The sequence below is a fragment of the Callospermophilus lateralis genome, chromosome 2 (assembly GCF_048772815.1).
Source record: "Callospermophilus lateralis isolate mCalLat2 chromosome 2, mCalLat2.hap1, whole genome shotgun sequence".
Lineage (NCBI taxonomy): Eukaryota > Metazoa > Chordata > Mammalia > Rodentia > Sciuridae > Callospermophilus > Callospermophilus lateralis.
Genome location: NC_135306.1, coordinates 13,442,016 through 13,466,441, shown reverse-complemented (window position 1 = coordinate 13,466,441; position 24,426 = coordinate 13,442,016). Strand labels below are relative to the sequence as shown.

General features: G+C 36.2%; 1 protein-coding gene across 1 annotated transcript in view; it reads right to left on the bottom strand.

Annotated features, from left to right (window-relative positions):
• Positions 1-4,126: 4,126 nt before the first annotated feature.
• The window catches only part of LOC143385409 (complement C5-like), a 42,568-nt gene continuing 22,268 nt past the window's right edge, over positions 4,127-24,426 (bottom strand). Inside the window, 14 exon segments of the mRNA XM_076840895.2 lie at positions 4,127-4,131; positions 5,117-5,212; positions 8,337-8,534; positions 9,966-10,031; positions 12,116-12,239; positions 13,169-13,308; positions 13,407-13,632; positions 14,413-14,616; positions 15,483-15,668; positions 17,573-17,688; positions 18,315-18,441; positions 19,690-19,804; positions 21,442-21,532; positions 23,764-23,846. Of these exon segments, the coding sequence (XP_076697010.2) occupies positions 4,127-4,131; positions 5,117-5,212; positions 8,337-8,534; positions 9,966-10,031; positions 12,116-12,239; positions 13,169-13,308; positions 13,407-13,632; positions 14,413-14,616; positions 15,483-15,668; positions 17,573-17,688; positions 18,315-18,441; positions 19,690-19,804; positions 21,442-21,532; positions 23,764-23,846 (1,777 nt within the window).

Genomic DNA, 24,426 nt, shown 5'->3' with positions numbered 1-24,426 from the left:
ACAACATAATGAAACTTATGGGGTGCTGCAAATGTAGTTCTAAGAGGGAAGTTCAAAATAATGAGTGCATGCCTTAATAAAGAAGAAAGATCAAAGAAATAGGCTAATGTTATGCCTCAAGGTTGCAGAAAAAGAAAAACAAACTATGCCCCAAATTATCAGAATTAAGGAAGTAATAAAGATCAAACAGAAATAAATCAAATAGGGAATAGAATAACCATGGAGTGAAATTGATAAAAGTGTTATTTAAAAAAATTTATTGGTGCATAATAATTATATATAATAGTGGGATTCATTGTGACATATTCATACAGACATATAACACAACTTTATCAATTTCATTCCCCGCTACTTCTCTTGTCCCTCTTCTGCTCCCTTCCCATGACCCCCTCCCTCTACTTTCTGTTTTCATAAGATCTCTTTTTTTCTCTTTACCTTCTACACCAAAGAGAAAACATATGATCCTTGGTTTTCTGAGTTTGGCTTATTTTCACTTAATATGATGTTTATAAATAACATAACTCCATTCTTCTTTATGGCTGAGTAAAACTCAATTATGCATATATACCACATTTTCTTTATCCACTTATCCATTGATGGACAGCTAGACTGATTCCAAAACATGGCTATTGTAAATCATGCTGCTATAAACAGAGGCATATATGTATCTGTAGACTATGCTAATTTTAATTCTTTGGATAAATACTGAAGGGTGATATAGCAGGATCATGTGTTGGTTCCACTCCTAGTCTTTTGAGAAATTTCCATAAGGATTTCCATAGTGGTTGTACTAGGTCCCTATTGACAGCCTGTAAGAATTCATTTCCCTCTGCATCTTTACCAGCATTTATTGTTATTTGTATTTTTGATGGCTGATACTAACTGGAATCAGATCAAATATCCATGTAATTTTATTTGCATTTTCCTAATTGCTGAATATGTTCAACATTTTTTTCACATATTTGTTGGTCATTTGTACTTTTTTTGAGACATGTTGGTTTAGTCCATTCACCCATTTATTGATTGGCTTAGTTATTTATTTTTGGTGTTTAGATTTTTTTTTAGTTCTTTACATATTCTGGATATTAATTCTCTGTCAGAAGAGTAATTGTCCAAGATGATTTCTCATTGTGTAACTTCTCTTTTCACCCGAGAGTGGTTTCCTTTGCAGTGCAGAAGCATTTTAGTTAGATGATGTCCCAATTATTGATTCTTGGGTTTGTCTTGAGTTTCGGCATCTTGTTGAAGAAGTTGATGCCTGGATCCATGCATTAGAAGAAGGTCAGGGGTAGAAGGAGGGGAGGGAAAGAGGTAGCACTGGGAAATGAAATGGAGCAAATTGTTATATGCTTGTATTAATGTGTCACAATCCCACTATTATGTATAGTTCTAAGCACTAATTAAAAAATTTTAAAAAGAGTAGGAAGCAGAAGTAGGAAATTTTAAATAGATTTTTGAGCAGTGGCCTTCCTAAAGGAAGGTGGCTTGGTAATATTTATCAAAATTTCAAATGTACTTATTCTTCAATTCATTAATTGAGTTTGTACTTACTCTACTCCTTGATGTCTATTCTACTGATATTATTCATGCATGTATACAGAAATGGCAATATTATAACGTTTATTAAGCATTATATAAATATATAAATTAGAAATAACTAAAAATCTGTCAATAGGGGTTTGTTTAAATAAGTTATGGTACATATACCATAAAATACTAAGACTTTTTTTAAAAGTGATTTAGAGCTGTATGTGTTAATTGGAAAAATGTCCAAAGTAATTTCCATTAAAATATTCTAAAGCATTTTATTTGGTTGTCACAAAATATTTTTTAATATTCTCTTTTTCTGCATGACTATATGAATGGGCATGAATAAAAAGAGCTGGATGCATACACACCACCCTCTTAACAATAGTTAATTTTTGTTATGGTATGGATCTGAAATGTAACCCAAATGTCATGTGTTAGTAGGCACAGCAACATCAGAAGCAGGGCTTTTAAGAAATGATTGAGTCATGAGGGATATAAACTCATCAGTGGATTAGTAATTTGAAGGGACTATAGGGTGGCTGAAGGAAGCAGTTCACTGGGGATGTTAGGGACAGTATCTGTCACTGGTCCTTTCTCTGTTTCCTCATTGCCATGAGATGAGCAGCTTTCCTCCAGGACATTCTGCTTCACCTCAGGCCCAGAGCAATGGGATCAGCTGACCATGGACTAAGACCTCTGAAACCATGGACCAGAATAAAACTTTCTTTTATAAGTTATTCTTGTTTTCACAGCAATGAAAAGCTGACGAACAAAACCTTGAACAATGGTATTTTGGGGGAAGAGCATATGGTGTCTTGATGAAGAGAGGTTTCTATATTTAAAAATTTTTTTTTCTAGAATATATTCCGGTATTACTTGTGTAATTTAAAATGAATAAAGGAAATGTGATGATATTTTAAATATAAAATGTCAAATTAATAAGTAGTTACTGTGTGGTTATTATACCTGCCAAGCATTATATTTTGATTGACATATGACAACTGTCTTTATCTTCTGGCATTAAGCCCAGAAAAATATATTATTTAGCATTATCAAAGAAGTAGATACATTTTTTGAATACCAAATTTTATCTGAATTCCATTTTGGGCAAGAAGGTTCCCAGTTGTTGTCTATTGTTCACTGCTTTATTGCAAAAAATAATGTCAACATGGGGGCTGGGGCTGTGGCAGTAGTGCACTTGCCTGGCATGTGTGAGGCACTGGGTTCAATTCTTAGCACTGCATATAAATAAATTAAATAAAGCTCTATCAACATCTAAATTTTTTTTTAAAAAAAGAATGTCAATATGAAGCAGAATTTTTTAACCCTGCTATTTTGACCCAAAGATATTTCAACACCTTTAATCCTACATATTTATCCTATATAGTTCACTCATTGCTACAAAAATATACTCTCAATCTTATTTTCAATTCATAATAAATGTTAGGAAGAAATAAATAATAAGACTCTCAAAAGGTAAAACTACATTTAGAAATTTATGAACAAAATGACAAAACACACAAATCTTGAAAAATCTTTTTTTGTTTTGTATTGTCTTTTTAGTGTTAAGGATTGAACCCAGGGCCTCATACATGCTAAGCATGTGTCCTACCACTTGGCCACACTTCCAGCCAAATCAAATATGTGTTTGTGTATGATTTTTTTATACACACACACACACACACACACACACACACATATGTTAGACTTGGAAAATATTAAATCAAAGTAAAACAACTAACAGTTGCAGAAGTTCTTGGTAAGACAAAACCAAAATGGAAAAATTAAACTCTAAAGTCTTAATATAAGATTTGTATAAAAAGGAATCAATCCTGATGAAAAAAAAATTTGGAAAAATAAAAATGAACATATAGAGGTTTAAATATTTTTGCCCAGTGTAGAAAACTGATCATGGAGTTAAATTGACAACTATATTGCAAATAACCTGGGGAAAATTTCATCAATGAAAATTTACTAATATGGATGATAAGTGTTTTAAAAATCTACATATTCTTATAAAAATATTTAGGTTCATAAGCACAGCATCATTTCAGGGGCTCTGATATCCCTTTGCACAATTACCTTTTGGCAGTGGCCCCGAGTATAACTATGGTCATATTATACTACTAACTTATATTATAGCACGTAGCACAGTGTGTGCTGTGGAGTTTTCCAGCTCTGCCCTGGCTGGCTGCTAATTCTCCTCGCAGTGGTCAGTGGGACTGGCATGGACACACTCCTCTGTCCTCTGTTACAGGTCTTGGGATCTGAAAGTCAGATGAGTATAATTACCAGGCATAGGTGGCAGTTTAGATGCTCTGGTAAATTTGTTTTTAGCTACTTCTTTCTCATTTATCACAAGGGTTGATAAATCACAATTATGAAAACAAATCCATATAGAACCAAGGGTATTTATTCCAAAATTACAAGGAAGGAACTTTATTATTATATATTCAAGTTTGATTTTTGTCCTTTGGTTTCCAGCAAAATAGAAAGCATAGAATATATGTGTAATGTACAAAAGTTAAACCTCGAAGAAAATGAAATTGAGCATATTCCAGTACGGCTAGGAAGAAGTTGAAATTTTTGTAAGTCTTCAATCTGAAAGGCAACAAGATATAATCAGTAAGTTATTCAAAGTAGTGAAATTTTTTTCCAAATTTTAAGGTTCATTGAAAAAAGATTTTAAAAACCTAAGATTTTTAAGAATGATATTTCTCCTTTTTCTATTGACCAAAATCCAAATTCAAATATAATGTAGAATGCTCTAGAGTAATTAAATACAGTAAGTTCACATTTTGCATAGGCTCCACAATAACTAAGAGTTGATCTCTTAGCATTTTCCCATTTATCATTTCATTCCATTCCCATTTTACAATAAACATTCAGAGAGGTTAAGTTACTTATCCACGCAGCTTGTACCAGAATTCAGATTATTGAATGCCTAGAATAGTTCTTTTGTTCTGACTATATAACCTTATAGTAACTATATCATATATAGCAGTTAATCTTGATTATGCCATTAAGTGTTAGAGGAAGTTCACTAGCTTTTTATAGTAGAACAATTTTGTTGTCCTAGTTCACATAATTAGATAATGATGTGTACTTTTCTCTGGATTATGATTTATAATTTTCTTCTGGCATCTATTTATAAGTTAGCTGTTCAATAAGTATTTTCTAAGTAAAAATATTATTTAAGTTCTTTTTTAAGATTGAAAAGATCATGCTAGAATTTAAAGAACATCAGACATAAAATAGAAAATTAAAGAAGTGACTTCAAGTATCAGCCTACACTTTCCTTATGTGACCTTAGAGAACCCCTTAATCCCTCTAAAATTCACTGTGTTGATTGGAGAAAATAATCATGTATTGCTTCTTTTATAGGAGTATTATAGGGCTTAGAGGAAATGTTATCTGTGAAATGCTTTAAAAACTTTTAAATACTAAATACTGAGGCTGTGTTCCTTAAACTTTCATCCATAGAGGCCAAAAATAATAAGCAACATTCGTTTAATACTGTGATATTAACAATATCTATGCTTCTTTATTTCATCTTCATAAAGATCTGGTAATGTGACTCTCTTACCATTCCACTCTGACAGTGTGAGAGTGGAAGTCTCTCCAAGAGTCTCAGAGCCAAGGTCCACACCAGGCTGTAGAGTATCAATTTGAAGTCTTGGATCTTATGGGATAAAGGAAGAGGAAGCCATGAATCTAAATTTGCCATAAATATACAGCAAAGTAGTTAATCCTTAGGTAGTAACAATCAATCCTGAGAACAGGAGTAGCATTTGATCAATATTTATTATTTCTGATTTTACATAATGGTCTAATTCCAGCTTATATAAACATCAGTTTCATATGGTTTGATCCAATACTTCAGAAACATAGTAAATTTTTGTTAGTTAAGACCTCCCCCCACACACACAACTCTACATTTGTTTTTCTAAAGTTTGTTTTGGAATCATTAAAAATTTAAATAATGTAAAGCAAAGTCATCATATAAATATACTGTTGGAAGAAATGTTTCAACCACTTATGGCTCATTCATGACTTCAGACTGTAATTAGGAGCCTTTAATGTGATGGGCTCTTAAGACCCAGTGGAGACCAGGTAGATGGAGTTTTTGGTCTCCTGAAGCTTTAGGAGGCAGGCAGACAGGATAGTGATCACATGTTACAACTCCCTGTGTGACAAAGGCCAGAGCATAAGTTCAGGGTAGCATGGGAGCCTCCCTGAGAATCATCTAACCTGGGTAGAAGAGAGGGTCAGGGCAGGCTTCTCCAAAAGGTTTGTAAAGCTCAAGACCTAAAGGATGCAGAAGAGACCTAAAGGAAATGGAGGAAGACAGGCAGGTCCAGACACAGGGTGTGAATAAGCCTTCAGGGGCAAGAGGTATTGTCAGTATAAAGAACAAAGTCATTTCAGGAAAGCTGCAGAGATATGCTTAAAGATAATGCTCAAGAGGGAGATTGGTACCAAATCATGAAGATCCCATGAGAACTCATATGGAAGCTTTTTGATTTGTTTGCATTGCTGGAGAAAAACTCAGGGTCTCATTTATACTAGGTAAGTACTCTGTTACTGAGCTATATCCCCAGCCCTTTATGAAAGCTTTTTGGATCTTCTAAGAGTAATAGGAAGCTCTTGAAGGATTTTAAGGTAATATAGTATGTAAACGTGTTCGCTGTATCCTTGTAAATGTAATTACTTACAACAAATAAAATGATGTATTTTAAAGGGGATTGGAGGAAAACCCCATTTATCAATACAATAAAACAAATGAAATACTTGGAAATAAAGTATTATCTTTTTGAAATGTCATCCAAATACAAATAACAATGCCTTCTTGCCTCCTAGTATAGACCAGTTCCATGTGGTCTTTTCTCCCAAACTCATGGTGTGTAATTTTCGAAGTGGAACTGCACTATTCCTAGACTTCTTTTGCATTGTTTTATTTTAGAAATGTTCTTTACTTATTAAAAGGAGGAAATATAATGATGAATAAACAATTACATTTTTATTGACAGAAGAGTCAGAAAGAGACCTGGAAAGGAAGATACTATAAACTGAAGAGCTTAAGAGCAAACAAAATTCTTTAAGGGAATTCAAAATCAAAATAAGTTAAAATCATTAAAAGAGGGGATCATGTGATACAATCCTTGAGGAGCTAGAATTTGCTCTAAGCACACAAAAAATGAATTGGTAAGTCTGTGTTTATATTGCTTTGACTATGTTCTCATAAGGTAAAGAATGCTTTACCTTTGGCTCTAAGAAATACAACTTCCCAACCATAAAAAAGGGGAAATTTGCTGTTTAATATGTGCAAAAGTCTTTACAGACTGTAGTTGACTGTGAACTGTGTGATATGGCTGTCAGAAAAACCAGTGCTCTCTGTGGTTGCAGTATGTGAGGTAGGTATCCAGCACAATGGGGAAAGGTGGTGCCCTGGTGAGACTGTCCCCAGTGTTTATATATATATCAACAACATTGTTGGTGAGAGTGTGCATTGGCAAACAGTTTTAGAAGGCAATTTGGCAAAAATATCCAAATTTTAAACATAGAGCTCCTATGTGTCAGAGATCTCATTTCCAATAATATATTCTGTAGAAATGCTTGCAAGAATATGTAAAGATCATATATGTATGCTTGTATGTGTATATGTACATGTACCTAAGTAACAGTGATGCTCACTACACCATTATTCTATGAGTAAAAACTTCAAATGACTAAAAAGCCCCTCAGGGAACGACCATGCTGTGGCATAGTATATTGCTATTAATAAAATGAGGTCGGGTTATATGGCCTGGCTTGGAAGGATGTCAGAAACACTTTACTATATGAAAAAAAAGCAAGTTGTAAAACAGTAAATAAAGTATTATCCTATATATATAAATGCACAATAGTGTAAGGATATTTGGGGTGGTTAGGTGTGGCAGAATACGAACCAAACTCATAAAAGTAGTATTTCTGAGGAAAATTATTGAACATTTTCAAATTGACCTTTATGCATTTCTGTAATAACTAAAGTTTATACAATTTGACTTTATGGTTGAAACAGAGAAAAAGATATTGAAACAGAAAGACGATCTAAATGGCGTAATTGGAGAAAAAAGCTTATAGAGAGGTTTCCAACGTCTTGGGACAAAGTTACAGGAAGAATGACCAAAGCAAAGGGGTGCTCAGGCTGGAGAAAAGGAAACTCAGTGAGCTTTGATAAATGCTCTCGGATATGCAAAGGACTGTGTAATATGGAAGAGGAATTAGAATTATACACCAAGGCCCCATGAGATCAAATTAATACCTAGTAAACAAAATTATAAGAAAACAAAGTCTGAAAAATTTTAAAACCACATTGAGTGTTCTATAAATTCTGAAAATGTTTATTGTGGAAGAAACCAAAATAAGATTTCAACTTTTATAAGCACACTTCACCTTATGCTAGATTTAGAGCTTTTTGCTATATTTGGACAGTGTAAGTATGAACAGAATTTTCAATGATGGTAATGCCACAGCATCACAGAATGTTAGAACTCAAAGACATACTCAGATATTTGGTCCAAGCTTCCTGCTTGGGACTCACAGAGTTTAAATAGTCATTCACTGAGTCTTGGTTCCGAACTAGTGTAGTTTGCTCTGCGCTACATCTCTTCAAATTCCCCAAAATTATAACAGATTTTCTGTGGGTATTTAGAAGCTATTGTTTCTACTTAAACTACAGTGTGAAAACTGTCTCTCTTGGCAGTATAATATTACACAAAATTCCCCACATTAAACAGAATTCTTATAGAAAATGCCATACTTACTCTTCCCAAGCAAAAGGATCTCTTTATGTGAGGTGTTAGCTCGGTACTGGTTTGCGATGATACAACATTCTTTGAAAGCTCTGACACAGGCTGGACCTTTGGTGATCCATGTGGCCCGCTGCTCGCAGGTTTCTTCATCATTACGGTGGGCTCCATCACAGCAACACTTCCTTGGCCCTGGATGTTTGTATTTAGCAGCTAAAAGGGTAATAATGTAAGTGCCCTTGATCAGGCTGAGTCAGCATCTCAGGTTCAGACGGAATCTCAAGAAATACTCAGTTTCTACTACCAAATGCTCCCCTTACCCATAGGAGCCATAGTTCCAGTGTGTCCTTCGAACTACAGTAGGATTAGGGAGAATGTGACCCCACCAGGTGGTCCATCCCAATTCACATTAAATGGTTAAAGGGCTTCCTGCAACCAAGCTAACTACAAACTTTCGAACCTGGAACTTTGGGTTCAGCAGCATTTGAATATAAGTTAAATATCTAAGAAGCCTTTAAATATTTGAAAGCATATATTGTTATTATATAAGAATTATTTTCCATAAGCTAAATAGCCTTCTTTTTCACACATTCCTTATAGGATATGGTTTGTAGATGTCTACTAGTGCTATCATCCTTCACTGTAAGTGTTCAATCAACTTCTCTACTATCATATCATTAAAACAGAGAATAAAAGCTAGAATTACTGAAACTAAGACAAACTAACACAAGCCTGTAGTCCCAGCAACCCAGTAGGCTGAGGCAGGAGGATGTCAATTTCAAGGCCAGCCTCAGCAACTTAACTCTGTCTCAAAATTTTTTAAAAGGATTGGGGATATGGCTCATGGTAAAGCAGCCTTGAGTTCAATACCCAGTAATCCCCCCTCAAAAAAAAGAAGTATAATAACTCATATGCAAATGGAAGAAGTCATTATATCACTATAAGAATGACAACCAGCTGAACTCAGTCTACAGATTCCAGATTGATGTTCTTTCTACTTAACATGACTGATTATCATATTACTATTTAAATAATTCCCATTAGACTTATTTCCAAAGAATAATCCAGAATGTTATTAGCTATTAAATATATGAAATGGAAGAAATATATTTTTACATATATTCCAAAGTTAATCAAATCATGGATTTAAAAAATAGATATTTTTATTTGTAGATGAACACAATATCTTTATTTTATTTTTATGTGGTGCTGAGGATCGAACCCAGTGCCTCATGCATGTGAGGCAAGTGCTCTACCATTGAGCCACAACCCCAGCCCCTCAAATCATGGCTTTTGTCAGAATAAAATGGAAAAAATATTTTAATTGTTAGATGGAGCTTGTAGAGAGAAAATATTTGTGATAAATTCAAATTAATAATTTGCATTTTAGAGATAGAACTGATATAGACCTATTCTCCTCATATTAAGATTATAGAAAATGAACTACTAGATTATTTGGATTAATCTTTCTGAGGGAGGTGAGCTAGACATCCATATATATCTTTCTTTCCACCCATTTTATTTAAGTAAAATTACATAATATTTCATTTTCTCCAGTTTTTGAATATATGATACTGAAATGATCATATCATCATTTCAAATGATGTAGAAACGTTCTACAACTACATGAAACTCTTAGAGTACCTTGTTCATTTATTCTCTGTTGCAGATTTCCTGATGAACTTAGCTTAATTTCTTTGCCAGCTTCATCTATTTAAAACAAAAACAAAAGATAGAGACAAAGAGAAAGGGGGCTTGATAAAAAAAAAAAGTTGCATGGAACTATTTAAAACATTCATATCATTCAATTATCGCCAATATGATCATAACCTTTTTACAATCACATGAAACTTTTAAAGTAACTGGTTTCTGTATTTTCTGTTGTAGACGTTTTTGTGGCCTAAGAATTTCTCTACCAGCTTCATTTAAAACAAAAGCAAAAGATAGAGACAAGGAGAAGCAGGGGGAGTTAAAAATCTATAAAAAAAATTGCATGAAACTAAGTATTTAAAACATTCACAGTCATTCACTTGAGAAACCCGTTTTGAAAGCCTGCTTCTGATTAAGCATTGGGCACTACACATCTTTTTATTATTTTTTAATTTTTAAAATTTGTTCTAATTAGTTATACATGACAGCAGAATGCATTTTGATTCATTGTACACAATTGCAGCAAAACTTTTCATTTCTCTGGTTGTACACAATGTAGCTGTAGCATCTAACCATATGTGCAGTCACACATGTACCTAGGGTAATGATATTGGTCTCATTCCACCATCTATCCTGACCCCATGTCCTTTTCCCACCCCTCCCTCCCCTTTGCCCAATGAAAGTTCCTCATTCTCCCCATGCCCCCCACCCATTATAGATCAGTGTCCACTTATCAGAGAGAACATCCAGCCTTTTGTTTTTGGGGATTGGCTTACTTCACTTAGCATGATATTCTCCAGCTCCATCCATTTACCTGTAGATGCCATGATTTTATTCTCTTTTAATGCTGAGTAATAGTCCATTGTGTATATATACCACAGTTTCTTCATCCATACATCTGTTGAAGGGCATCTAGGTTGGTTTCACAGTTTAGCTATTGTGAATTGAGCTGCTGCGAACATTGATGTGGCTGTGTCACTATTGTATGCTGATTTTAAGTCTTTTGGGTATAGACTAAAGAGTAGGATAGCTGTATCAAATGGTGGCTCCAAGATTTTTAAGGAAGCTTCATACTACTTTCCAGATTGTTTGCACCAATTTGGAGTCCCACCAGCAATGTATGAGGGTGCCTTTTTCCCCTACATCCTCATCAGCACTTATTGTTGGATTCTGGATAATTGCCATTCTGACTGGAGTGAGATGAAATCATAGGACTGGAGATATAGCTCAGTTATATGAGTGCTTGCATCACATGCACAAGGCCCATGGTTCAAACCCCAGCACCAACACACACGCACACACACACACACACAAAAAAATATATTGGGGAAGTACACATCTTAATAGGATTTGTTTCAGCATAGTGGAGCTCATGATCTATAGTTTGATTTTTTTTTTAATCTGAATTTGGTTTTGAATCCTGCAAACTTTTTGACCCCAGATTATAGAGAACTATCTAAGCATTTAGAGTGAACAAAGATTTGTTGACTAATTTATTTTTTCTTGTTTTTTCTTTGAGCTATATTATTACAAATACAAATATGAATACTAGAGTACCAAGAGTAATTATGAACCATTCTAAAACCAAAGGACAGTGATTAAGATGTGGTCGCTGCCTGTGAAGAGCCCACATGGCTGTGGGTGAGACAGGACTATAACTGAGTGTGAGGATATGAATGACCCAGTGCTGTCATGTTATAAATAGACCTGGTCCCTACAAGACCCTCCTATTAAAGCAGAAGGGAGTGATCAATTCTGTGTGGGGAAGAGGCCCCCTAGAGGAGAGGATTCTTCTACTTGCTTCTCCAGGCTAGTAAAGGGGAAAGCAGTCCCCATGAGTAAAGGCCCAAAGGTTTGAAGAGCACAGCAGCAGATCAGAGCTACACCTGGTGCTGTGTAGACAGGCAGGAACAGCAGGGTGAGAAATTGTTGGAAGATCCGGGAGAAGATCACACAGAAGGCATTGAGTACTGTGCTAAAGAACTTGTTCTTTATCTTGAAGGCCGCTGGAACACCTTATACAGGGGAGTTATGTAGTCACAGCATTCTAAGATCATTGTGGAGAATATTCTGGAAGAGGGACAAAAAGGAGAGTTGGGAAGCAAATGATCAAAGTCAATCTCAGTGATAAACACAGGCTTTACCATAGTCTTGGGAGTCCTCTGCATTGGTGAGGAAGGTGAGTCCAGCCAGATGAAACACATCTGCATTGTCTCGGCCACCACCGGCCCCACAGCCCAGGTCACTCTTCTCTAGAGCTTGGAATGCCTGTCCAGAAAGGCAAAAGGATGAGCTTCTTCAGGTGTGTGAAGAACTAAAGGTACTGGCCATTGAGTGGTTAGCGCAACCTGTGAGATGCACAGGGCACAGGACAAAATCTCCCATCTCCATGTCTCAGTTTTGTGATTTTATATTTATAAATACATGCCTATTCAAAATTCACCCAAGACTGAAGATTCTTAGAAATTGACCCAAGGTGTTTTGTACATAGAATACATGCTGCAATCAACATCTAAAACAAATGAATGAACAGGTGAAATCATGAAGGAGCGAATCAACAAATGAATTTTTAGTTGCTAAATAGAAAAAGAACATACCCTCTTATGTTTCCAAGAGAAGGCTCTAGGTTCTAAGTGAGGAAGGACTGTTCTAAATCCGTTTTAATTTTGACTTCAAATATCCTCTCCTCTGTGAGTAGTTTTAACTTTGCAGTTTCTTAGTTTGTTCTTCCTTTGTTCAAGCAAACCCAAGCCAAGACAATAATAGCTGAGTGCAGTGGAAATAAATGGAAACTTAGGGAATTGAGTCATTGTCAGATTCTTCTGCACCACAGATTTATTGAGTTAAATAAGCCAACCCAAAGATTTTGTGTCCGGGCTTCTCTTGTGCTGCTTCTGTCCCCACCACCACATGCTACCCTAAATCCTCCAGCTCTCTGAGTTGAGGGCGCTTTTGCCCCATAAATACAATTGCTACCATGATCGTGTGTTTTTAAAGTGCTTGGATCTGTATTTGGAAAGCAAAAAAGCACTGACTTGTGCTTAAATATTAGCTGAGGGTGGTTGACGGTGCTGAGGACCTTGTGGAGAAGCAGGCCGTGTTGCCCAAACTCTCCCCCAACCTGCCTGGTGGCCACACTGCTGAAGACTGCACTGAGCCACACCTCTCACAGTGACCCCAGAACAGCACTACTTAACCCTTTCTATGGGCTTTCTGGCTCTTCCTTGGACTCCATACACAGCACTGTCCACTGCTGTGACTGCTACCCACGACTCTGACTCAGTTGCCAAATTAATACATACAGTTTGGCCTGGAGAATAGAGGCGAATGAACCTAGGTCATGGGAAAAAGAAAAACATTTGTATGTGACAGAACTGTTCAGAGGCAGCCACTTTCACAGCCTCCTTCCTTCAGAAGAAAATCCAGTTGTGACATATAATTTGTGTCTCACCTGGAGCTGATTGTCACGCTTCTCTTCAACATTTAGGCAGACTGAGTCGGACACTAATTCTGCAGTCTGCTCTCCAATGACGATGTAATAGACCAGAAGTTGAGCTGAAGGAACCATGTTCTGAGTCACTGGGATGTTTATACTTTGATAAGTTGAATCTATAACCTTCTCTCTTGTGCCAAAGTGTACAATTTTGCCCCTGGATAAAACCTAAAAATAAACAGTAGCAGTGAAAATAAGTATAAAAACAAAACCTGTGCATCAGGATGGAGCTTGAAGAAAAAATTTGACATATGTGTATGCTCCAGTTCTTACAGCAGAGAAGAGAGGCATAGTACCCCCACTGGAGAATCTGAGGCTTAGAAACTAAGTAAAAGTCAGACTGATTTTAGTTCAAAATGACATATCTAGAAATTAGGGAGGAATTCAGCAAGATCCTGTCTCAAAATAAAAAATAAAAAGGACTTGAGGATGTAGCTCAGGGGTGGAGTGCTCTGGGTTCTATCTCCAGTACCAGGAAAAAAGAAGAAAACAAATAGATGCACTTGCCCTGGCCATGAATGCCTATAATTACAGATACTCAAGGGGCTAAGGCAGGAGGATCACAAGTTTGAGGTCAGCATGGGCAACTTAGCAATATCTTTGCTCAAAATAAATATGTTAAAAGAGGCTAGGGATGTAGCTTTGTGGTAGTGTACTTGCGTAGCATATGTGGGCCCCAGGTTCAATCTTCAGTACCACCAAAATAATAAGTTAAATGTATCTTATTTGGGGATTCAGATTTTTAAACATAGATTATATTGTATATTGGAGGTTGGGGTTAAAAAATATCACGTAAAGTCAAAATGTCTTCAAATATCCCTTTAATTGTTCATGAAAATGGTTTGTATTTATAAATGCAAAGCATCATTCTAATGTTTCTCTATAAACCAAAGAACAAAATGTTCAGGGTGGGAAAATAAGATGAAAGTCTATCATTATTGTACTTACCAAGTAATTATACTGAGTTATTTTGTCAATATATAGACTTTTGGATGTAACAGTAATGTTCAGATATTCTCCTACTAGCAAAGGGTTATAGTTTCCAGTCCAATCAATATAAAGGTAACTTTGGCTGGGAGATGAGTATGCTATTGCTCGGTAATCTATGCTGGCCTGATTTTCTTCTGGAAGATCTGGAGCATCAGTTTTGACCTGAAAAAGAAAATTTCATTGTTTTATTTTTACATGTTACATAAATATATATTAAATCTCATAATATTTCAGGTGGGACAGAAATGATATTGTGGCAGGAAAATCTGCCTTCAGACAGCAGAAAGATTACTAGCTTGTGATCTGGGGTCAGGTACACATTGTTTTGCATCCTGGTGCTGCCACTTATTAATTCTGGACAAGTTATTTGATCAAAACAGAGGTAGAAGTCTCCTTTCCTCTGACACAAAATGGCAAAGATGATATTTTCCAACTCTTACTGCTGATAAATGAATTTGTTCCTCAGAAATCTCTTAGCACAATGCCTAAGTATTCAGTAAGGGCTCAGTAGATGATAGTGAATCTGTGCATGCTGCAGTCATTGATCTGTGTAGTTAGTTATACCTGGGTTGAGACTGGGAACCTAAACATTATTTGCTGGGAGAGAAGATGATTGATCCCTAAAGTAGAGTGGTTTGTGCATTAGACAAAAAATCACCCTTATGTGGCCCTGAAAAGAGACAAAGAATGGGTGTGTGTGTGGCAGGGGGATTCTTACCACTGATGTCCACTGCTATACCTATTCTGAAATTTCTGATGCACTTGCATCAGAAATATAATTTTATTGGTGTAAGAGAAAATAGTTAATTCCCAAACAACAACAAAAAAAAGGTGGATTGATCTTCCTGAAGAACCATTCAATGGGTTAGAAGATTATCTCTTGTAGTCATTTGGTTTGTTTTCAAAAATGTAAAACTGTTCACTGGACTCATGTATAAAATCTGCCACATCTGTTCTCTACACTTTGCCAAAACACACAGTCAAAAGTACACACTTTCCTAGAAAATATAGCCAGAGATTCAGCTCACATCAAACTCCAGTGCCGTAACTCCAAATGGGAGGTTAACCACAAACTTGGCTACTCCATCATTGAGACCTGTGATGCTTTTCTGTGGTTCCAAGTCGATCATCTCTTGGTTTTCATTGATGGTTTGTGCATTCAGGGTTACAGGGACCCCACCTACCAACTGGTCCAGAGAATCCTTAACCTGCACCTGTTTGTCAGAACAATTCCATCCATGTCAACAGCTTATCATGTCTTTGAAAACTCAACAAGTCTGAATCATTTTCCTTCCTCTCCACCAATGCATAAATTCATTATGGTTGTTAATTCAGTAAGATTGTGTTCTTGACATATAGAAATGTTAAATTCTATTTAGTTTAATCATCTTGAATGGATTCCCCCACATATCAACCTGACTCAGAACACAAACATCATTTCATTATGACAACAAAGATGTAACAAGATCTATGTAACCCACCTTCTGCACTTCTTTAATTATATTAGTACTGAATAATGGAGAAAATGAAGCAATGGCTTCTGGGAACAGTATTTTTGTGTATGAGAAACAATAAATGGATACATTTCTTTCTTATCTTCTAATTCTCACACACATATCTATGATTATATATGATATATACATACACACACACACACACACACACACACACATATATATGTGATTTCACTAAGGATATCTTTGTTTTATTTTTACATGTTACATAAATATATATTAAATCTCATAATATTTCATATTTTAATATGTTACATATCACTGTATATTATGTGTATATACATATTCATAATGTGTAGTAATCTAAGAAGCTATAAGCACATCTAATGCATTCTTTGAGTTTGGTCAATCTTGCTCTCTTAAAATTCAGTGGCCTACTGTAAATAAGTTGTAAGTGATGCATTTTAAATATAGTTGTTCCTCTGTATCGAAGACACATTGGTTCTAGGAGGATGTTCAAGGTTCCTATAAAATTCTGGCAGAGTAGACTTATAATTTAAGTCGTCTCTAGATTCCTTATAATATCTAGTATAATTGAAACCTCATGTAAATAGTTGTCATGCTGAATTGTGTAGGGAATTATAATAAGGAAAAAAGTCTATGCAGTTCAATCTGCAGGTAGAATCCACACATACAGACAGCAATGACATGGAGGGCTGACTGGCTACCAAAGGATTTTATTAACAGTAATAGGTTTTCAAAAAAAGAATTAAAACATCATGCTCTAGGCTTTCTAAATTAAAGGCAAAATAAAAATTTCCATTTAATAATTATAATACATAACATTATTTTAATAATATATTTAACAATAATAAATATAATAAAAAATTTAAAGGATGCTTTGACTCCATACTATCAGGATTTAATAAAGGAAGAGTAGAGGAAAAAGAGAAAATTTAAGACAAAGAAGGGAGCAAAAAAGACAGAAGAAATAGAGTCAGAGACAAAAAGTGTCAAAATAGGAAGGACGGAGCGCAACACAGAGAAAGGAGAGCCCAGACAGGGTTGTGCACAGAGATGGCGGAGAAAGAAAAGCCCACAGAAAGACACTCAGACACAGCAGAAACAAATGATGAGAGAAAGGGGTCTATTTTCAAAGAATGACCTCTTCAGCTTAAGGATCTTTAAGAAATAAAGATATATTATGTAGTTATGTAAAAAGCTATAAGCACATCCAATGCATTCTTTGAGTTTGATCAATCTTGCTCTCTTAAAATTCAGTGGCCCACTGTAAATAATAAATATTGTCACCAAATAATTTTAAATATTAGTATTTTTCCATTCTTTTCATTGGTGCATTGTAGTTGTATAAATGTTGGTGTTTTTGAATTTTGGATTGACAGTTTTATTTACACTAATGTAATGCAGTGTTTATTGAGGAGATGCATAATGCAAGCCTGGCTTACTAAATAATGGCATGACCCTAAATGTCAATCACCCACAAGGCTGCACTGGTCTGCAATGTGCCACACCTGTGTCCACAGAAGGGGTTGACCTGACAAGAAGTCCCTCTGTGATTTTCCTCTCCAGTGCCCTTCTCTTTCCTACCTCCACACACAGAAAAAGACAAGCATATTCAGCAGTTTCTCCCCAGCCCCACTTACCTTGATAGAATATGGAATCCCAGGCTTCAAGAAAAAAGAAGTAGCAATCAAGTTCAGTTTGTAGGGAGAGAGAACATATTTGATGCCAGGTACTTCTGCCTCTTCAAAAAACCCACCTAAAGAAATGGCAAGCGTGGTATTAGCATATTTGAAGTCTAATGATCTGTATGGGTATCTACATTGTCTCTAGGATTCCACAGACTTACTCTTCCTCTCACTCCCTTCCTGCACAGATGGTATCTAAAAGGGCATTAGGAAGCATTAGGTTCAACCCCCTTACTGTACAGATAAGGAGTCCAGAACATGGTAACAGGAATAACTCATATATATAGACATTGCATCAAACAGTTTTACACACATAATTTCATGTTGATTTTGATTCTCAAAAAATTTCCAGGAGAAAACACTGGAGAACCCGACATTCAAGCTAGATGGCCTGCAGAGCCATTTTGGATATCAGCCGGGCAGTATTATCCTATTTCAGCTATTGAGATTCTAGAGTCCCAGTGGCTTGTCAATTACTACAGAGTGGTAGAGCTCTTCTCTAATCCCAGTCTTCAGTGAAATAAAAAGTAATACATAAAATTTAACTATAAATGAAAATAAAAAATATACATAAAATATATAAAAAATAAAATGAGCCCTAGAAATCATTTCTATCACTTTTATGCTCTATAAATACTTCCTAAGAGAAAGTTTTACACACACACACACACACACACACACACACACACACTCTTACCTGTAGACTCTTTGACTGTTACAGCAATATAAAGGTATTTGTTGTTTAACTCTTCTAGACTGTGATATGACAGCTCTTTTACTGCTGCTTCAGAATCGAACGTGACAAGAGCAGTTCCATTTATCAACTTTTTAAGAAGGGAAAATATAAGTCATTTTACATAACTTACAAGGAAAATTTAACAATCTGTATTAACGAGCCTTAAATTGAAGGCAAATGTTGGATGACTGTTTTGGCATTGTCAGTAAAATAGATGAGTGAGGCCACAGTTAGGCCCAGCAGTTGCTTCCTGCTTCATCTGTGTGGAGCTACAGATATGGAGGAGGCTGGAAGAAGACAGGGAACATTAGGCCTTTTGGGTACTAGAAACACAGATACTTCTTCCAACCTCTGAGTCCTAATCTACCTTCAGAGGCCTCTCATGCTGCATCTGCCATTAGCCAAAAGTTTGTTGAATTTATATTTAATTTGTACTTGGCTATTTATAATTTTAAACACTAACTATAAAACATATCACAAAGTAAAGGGGTATCAGGTGAAGCCATATCATATTTATTACTTTGCCTTATTTTTTATTCTAAAATACTTTGACTTGAAGCTGGGCATTTTTATATGGTTTAGCTTTATTTACTTTATCTTTTTTTTTTTTTTAAAGGACGCTAAGGATTGAACCCAGGGCTTCACACATACTAAGAACTTAGTCTATGACTCAGCTACACACCTACCCTGATTTAGCTTTAAATCTCAGCAGAATTTTGCATTTTAAAGACATTAAACTTATATTCTAAATACATAAGGATTTTTAAAAAGCAGAGAATAAATAATTGATGAAAAATACATGAGTATGCAAAAGTAAGGTAAAATGACATAAACTCTTATCACCCATGGTATAATGTAAACAACACTGAAGAGAGGAAAAGGTGCCAGGGCTCTAATTTCAGTTCTAACAATCACTAGCCTTTAACCATGAACAAATAGTCTCCCAAATATTTATAGAAATCTACACTTTGCAAGGAGATATGTTGTCTCCGGTCATGTGGTGGGAATGATTTGGACCTGAAAAGAGTTTAATGTTGAAAATGATAGATAAGTAAATAAGCCATTATGAAAAGGAAGGAATATTTCCCCTTGACATTGACATTTTGGAAAGGATAATCTTTGATGTTTGGGGAAGGAAGGGAGAAATGGAACAAGATCAGCTGGCAAGAGGATGATGCCCTGGTCTTTATCTCAAGGGCAACCAGAAGCCAATGGAGGGTATTAAGCTTCAGCTTCCACACCTATGCTGAACGAGGGATTGGACCAGAGGGTTCTGAAATACCTCACAGCTCTCAAGTCATCCTTAGGTATGAGCGAACATATCTTAGCATCTCACCTTGGTGTTTTGCATTGCTTTTGGCATCATTTCCTTTTGATCATCTTTTACGTCTTCTCTTATTCCAAAAGTGACATAAACTTCAGCCTCAGTAACTGTTTTATTGTAGAAATATCTGTCAAACAATACCATAAAATAGTTTTGCCCAAACACTTACAAGATTCAGATAAAAAGTAGCAATTTGAAATCACATAAAGCACTTGATACACTTCCATCTACTGTTACACTTCATAAAGCCACAGTAAGAAATCTAGAGCATGGATTTTTATTACTATGAGAGAAATGATAGAGCTGATCTTGGGGAGATGAAGACATTCAGCTTCAGGCCCTTCCTCCAGCCCATGTTACTTCCTGGATGATCTTGACATCAGTGGGAAGCAACTCCTTGTTTCATGTGTGTTTCTTTAAAAGTAGCATGCCTGATCTTCCTGTTAGTTAAAACTTCTTTTGAAAAAAAAAACCGGCATATTCCTTTTTAATTTAGAACTAAGTAATAAAGTGAATTTTCTGCATCTCAAATAATACTATAGCAAGAGCTAACTTTCCTCATTCATGGTTTGAAAACACTGCCTCCATTACAAGAGCTTAGTTTCTATAATTTTCTCTCAAGTGTGCTATTTACAGGGGTATAGACTAACTAACACTATTTTAGGTAAGAGTAAATGCTTACAAAAGAAGCAGTATGGGGTAGTGTTGAAGGGCACGGACTCCAGAACCAACAAGCTGTGCAACTTACTAGCTGTGTGATCGTGTGCAACTTATCTAGCATTTATCCACCTCAATTTTGTACTTGTACTATGGAGAGTTGTTGGAAAATTAAATGTACTGATATACGGAGTTCTCAGAAAACCACCTTGCCCAGGTAGCTATATAAATTGGTTATTAACAATTGGTTATTAATTTCATTTAGAAATGTCAATATAATATAACAACATTATATTGACATTTCTAAATGACCTTGGCTCTTGTGATAGCTTGCTACAACACTAACCCCAATTCTCTCCCTCTCCCTGGATCTACAACATTGGCAGCCCTTGCCTGCAGAAGGCATGGGAGGAGCCTACTTCCTCTTGGCTGGCCTTGTAATTTGCTTTGGACAAAAGAATATGGTGGAAGTAAGAGTGTACCAGTACCAAGTGTAGGCTCCAGAGAACTTTTCTGATTGCATTTCTGTCAGAGCACTGCTGCTGCTGAAGGCTAGCCTGCTGGGTAGGATACCTGTATGGTCCAAGCACTCTTAGCCTCTACCCCTGCCAGATATTGACAGACATGTGAATAAGACCTACCTGTACTCGCCACCCGACCCCCAAGGTGACCTGTGTACTGAGTGGAGCACACTTGGTTATTAACAACTACATTATATTGTAGGGTGAGCCTAGCTGACATCAGCCTGGCCCAGGTCAGCAGAACTGCCCAGCTGACTCGTAAACAGTGGTGGTTTCAAGGCATTGGGTTTTTAAAGTTATGGAGCTTTTGCTGGCTGAGTAAGCCACTAAAAATGACAAGAAGTGAAGGATTCATATTTCAGCCCAGATATGCTAAGTCATCCTGGTTTCTAAATAAATACATAGAGTTTTAATATTTAGGACCTTTTCCTTTTTTCTGTATTTCTTCTTCTTCCCCTGCCACCCATGATGAATAACCAACAACACTAAAATCAGGATCAGCTAAAATCAGAATAAGCAAATAAACTATGAGCACAATGTTTCCTAGTTTAGCTGGGTAATAAAAAAAACCACAAAACTTTCTTACCTTGCTTTTATAGTAATTTCAAAATTCTTAAAGTTTTTGTAACCAATAAAATTGCCTTCTGGTTCTATTGATACAGAAAAATGTGGCAAGACTGAAAATAGAAAGGAGGAGAAATATTACCAGGTGAATTAGGCCTTGAAAACACAGCAAAGGGCTCTCCATGCTGGAACCTGGGCAGGCTGCACCATCAGCACCACATCTGCCTTGGCATCACCACTGCCATCAGCAACAATGCCCCTGGGAAGCCTTACCACCCACTCAGTCCAGCCTCCCCACTGGAAGCACCTGGCTTCTTCCATTTTGGTTATAACGTATATTACAGGCAACAGGTTACTCCCTCCACTAAATATGGGCTCCTTCAAAACAGACGAAAGGCTGTTCTCCATTTTTATATATCTCCCTTCACCCTTTTCCTAAGTCCTTAACAAAGTATATGTTCAATGAGTATTTATTAAATTGAGAATATAAAAGGAAAATTCTGGTCTATTTAGCATCTCCCATTTTCATCTAGTAAAAAAGTGCATCTAGTCTGCAAGTGCCTCTGATGTTGGAAAAGGGAGAGAGAACTGCCAATTAGAGATAAGAATGAACATCAATGTCAAATTTTAAAATAGGACCAAAAGGAGACAGGGGTCTAATTTTTTTTCTTTTATCTCTTTAGTGTCTTGATTGCCCAAGAGAAAATGATTCAATCTGTTGAAATGGCACTGTCTTCTCTTTATGCTAACTCAGGCCACATCCAAGGGTCACGGATTCGGATTCTGATGACCTGCACTACAGTTAATAGAAAACTGGGTGATTGCATGGAATGGATATTGTGGACAGAGAGTGACCTAGAGAGGGGTGAGTCAGCTGCAGCCGTGGCTCACAGGTCTTCTAGACACTGAAGGTAGAAGAAAGAGAATGAAGCAGTCTGCTGCTGTGGGCTGTGTTCCTGTTCTTCAGAGACCAAGGCAGGTGTGCTCTCTCCAGGGTGGGAGGGGCAGGGAACTATTTTAGCCTTCCAGCTGACACCTGCTCACCATATAGCAGCACACACCTATCAACAGGGACACAGGGATGACTAAGACAGACAGGAACAAGCAGGAAAGATAGGACAGGTATCTAATTACACAGATACACACCCAAGCTACAATGATGGGCACTGATGTGATGTACAGGGATCCCATGCAGGGAAAGGAGTTCAAGGAAAGCTTCCTGTGTACGTGGCTTTTCAACTTGGGCATGAGCCATGAGCAGGAGCTGGCTGGGCAAGGAGGGAAGGGAAGAGTGTTGGAAGCAGAGGGAACATCACGTGTAAAGCCCCCAGTGCTGCAGGTCAGAGAGGTCAGGGAACTCAGGTGAGGATGAGGAGGAGCTAGACAGGGCCAGTCTAAATAAGGATTTTGATTTTCATCATGAGAGGAATAAGAAGTTTTGGGGTTCTTTTTTCTTTCTTTTTTTTTTTTTTTTTGGCTAATACCAATCAAGGTCACTTGGAAGCAGAGACACCAGATGGGAGGCTTTAGCAGTTGTCCAGGAGAGAGCCTAGTGATGAACAGACAAGGGTGGCTACAGAAAGTAGCAGAAGCATGAGGAGAAAATGAGGTCAGTTTGAATACCATGCCTCTGGGAGCCTATAATCTTTCAGGTTGTGTTTCAGTATAAAATTTTTGGTACTGTTTTCCTTGATGTTAAACTTTTTGCTAAGTATTGATCCTTCTGTCATTGTGAATCTCCTGAGAGAATGAAAAATGACTTCAAGCTGAAGAAAGTTAAAGTTGATAGCAGAGCATATGAATATTCTAGTAAACTACTATAAGAACTGCAGAGATTAAGCTATTCACATGTTAACTATTAGTTCATTAATATGATTGATTTCAAATAAGAGTACCTGAAATTTTCAAATTAATGTTAGGGATTTGTGAGCTGGAAGGAGCATAGCACTGGACTTTAGAAGGAAACTCGATCATCTTTCTTCTGTCACTAAGTCCCTGAGACTTGAGTGATTCATTTATTTGTTTTCCTGAGTTTTACTCTCCTCATCTGTTTATTTCTCCCAAAATCATCATTCTCCAAAGGACTTAATAGACAAGCTCTTTAGGGGACTAGACTCTTCCAACTCTATGAAGAGGAACCCAAGCACAGAGAAGCTGGTGACTTGCTCAAGGTTAACAAAGGCAACACTGAACTCAGAACTTAGACATTTAACAAGTCCTCAGCCACACCAGCAGGCAGCCCTATCTTCATCTGTGAAGATTTTTGCTTTAGGCACACTAATTAAAAGAATTACTGCAAAAGCCCTAACTTTTAGCAGGTAGACTTTTAATTGTTAGAAATTACCATATTTTTTAATTTGAAAGTATGTGGCTCCAGTTGTTGAGAAGTCCTCTTTATATTTAGCTTTAATTGTCCATACACCGAATCTGTGGAAGCAAGATGTTTAATATTATAGCTGTGATAAAATATTTTTTAATTCACTCAGGGAAACTGAATAAATTCCTATTTTAAAGAAGTTACAATGAAAAAATATATATACATATACACATGTTTATATATATGTATATATATATATATATATATATATATATATATATATATATATATCTTCTAAGTAAATGTTTTGTTTACGTGATATTTTTAAACAATAAACAGAAATAATTGAATATTTTTGGGATTATAGAAATTTTTAGTAATTAGTTCTTCGTATATTGGTTTATTTTTCCAAGGCTTTGTTTTTATTCTTTTTCTTTGAGGTATTGGAGATTGAACCCAGGGGCTCTCTACCACTGAGCTACATCCCCAGCTTTTTTTCTTTTCTTTTGAGATAGGGTCTATCTAAGTTAGCAGGGTGACCTTGAACTTGTGATCCTCCCACTTCAGCCTCTGGAGTTACTGGGATTATAGGTTTGCATTATGATACCCACCTATTTTAACTTAATTTAGATTCATAAGCTTTGATTTGAAGAACTGATGATAACTTGAAATTTATTTAATCCTGGAGCT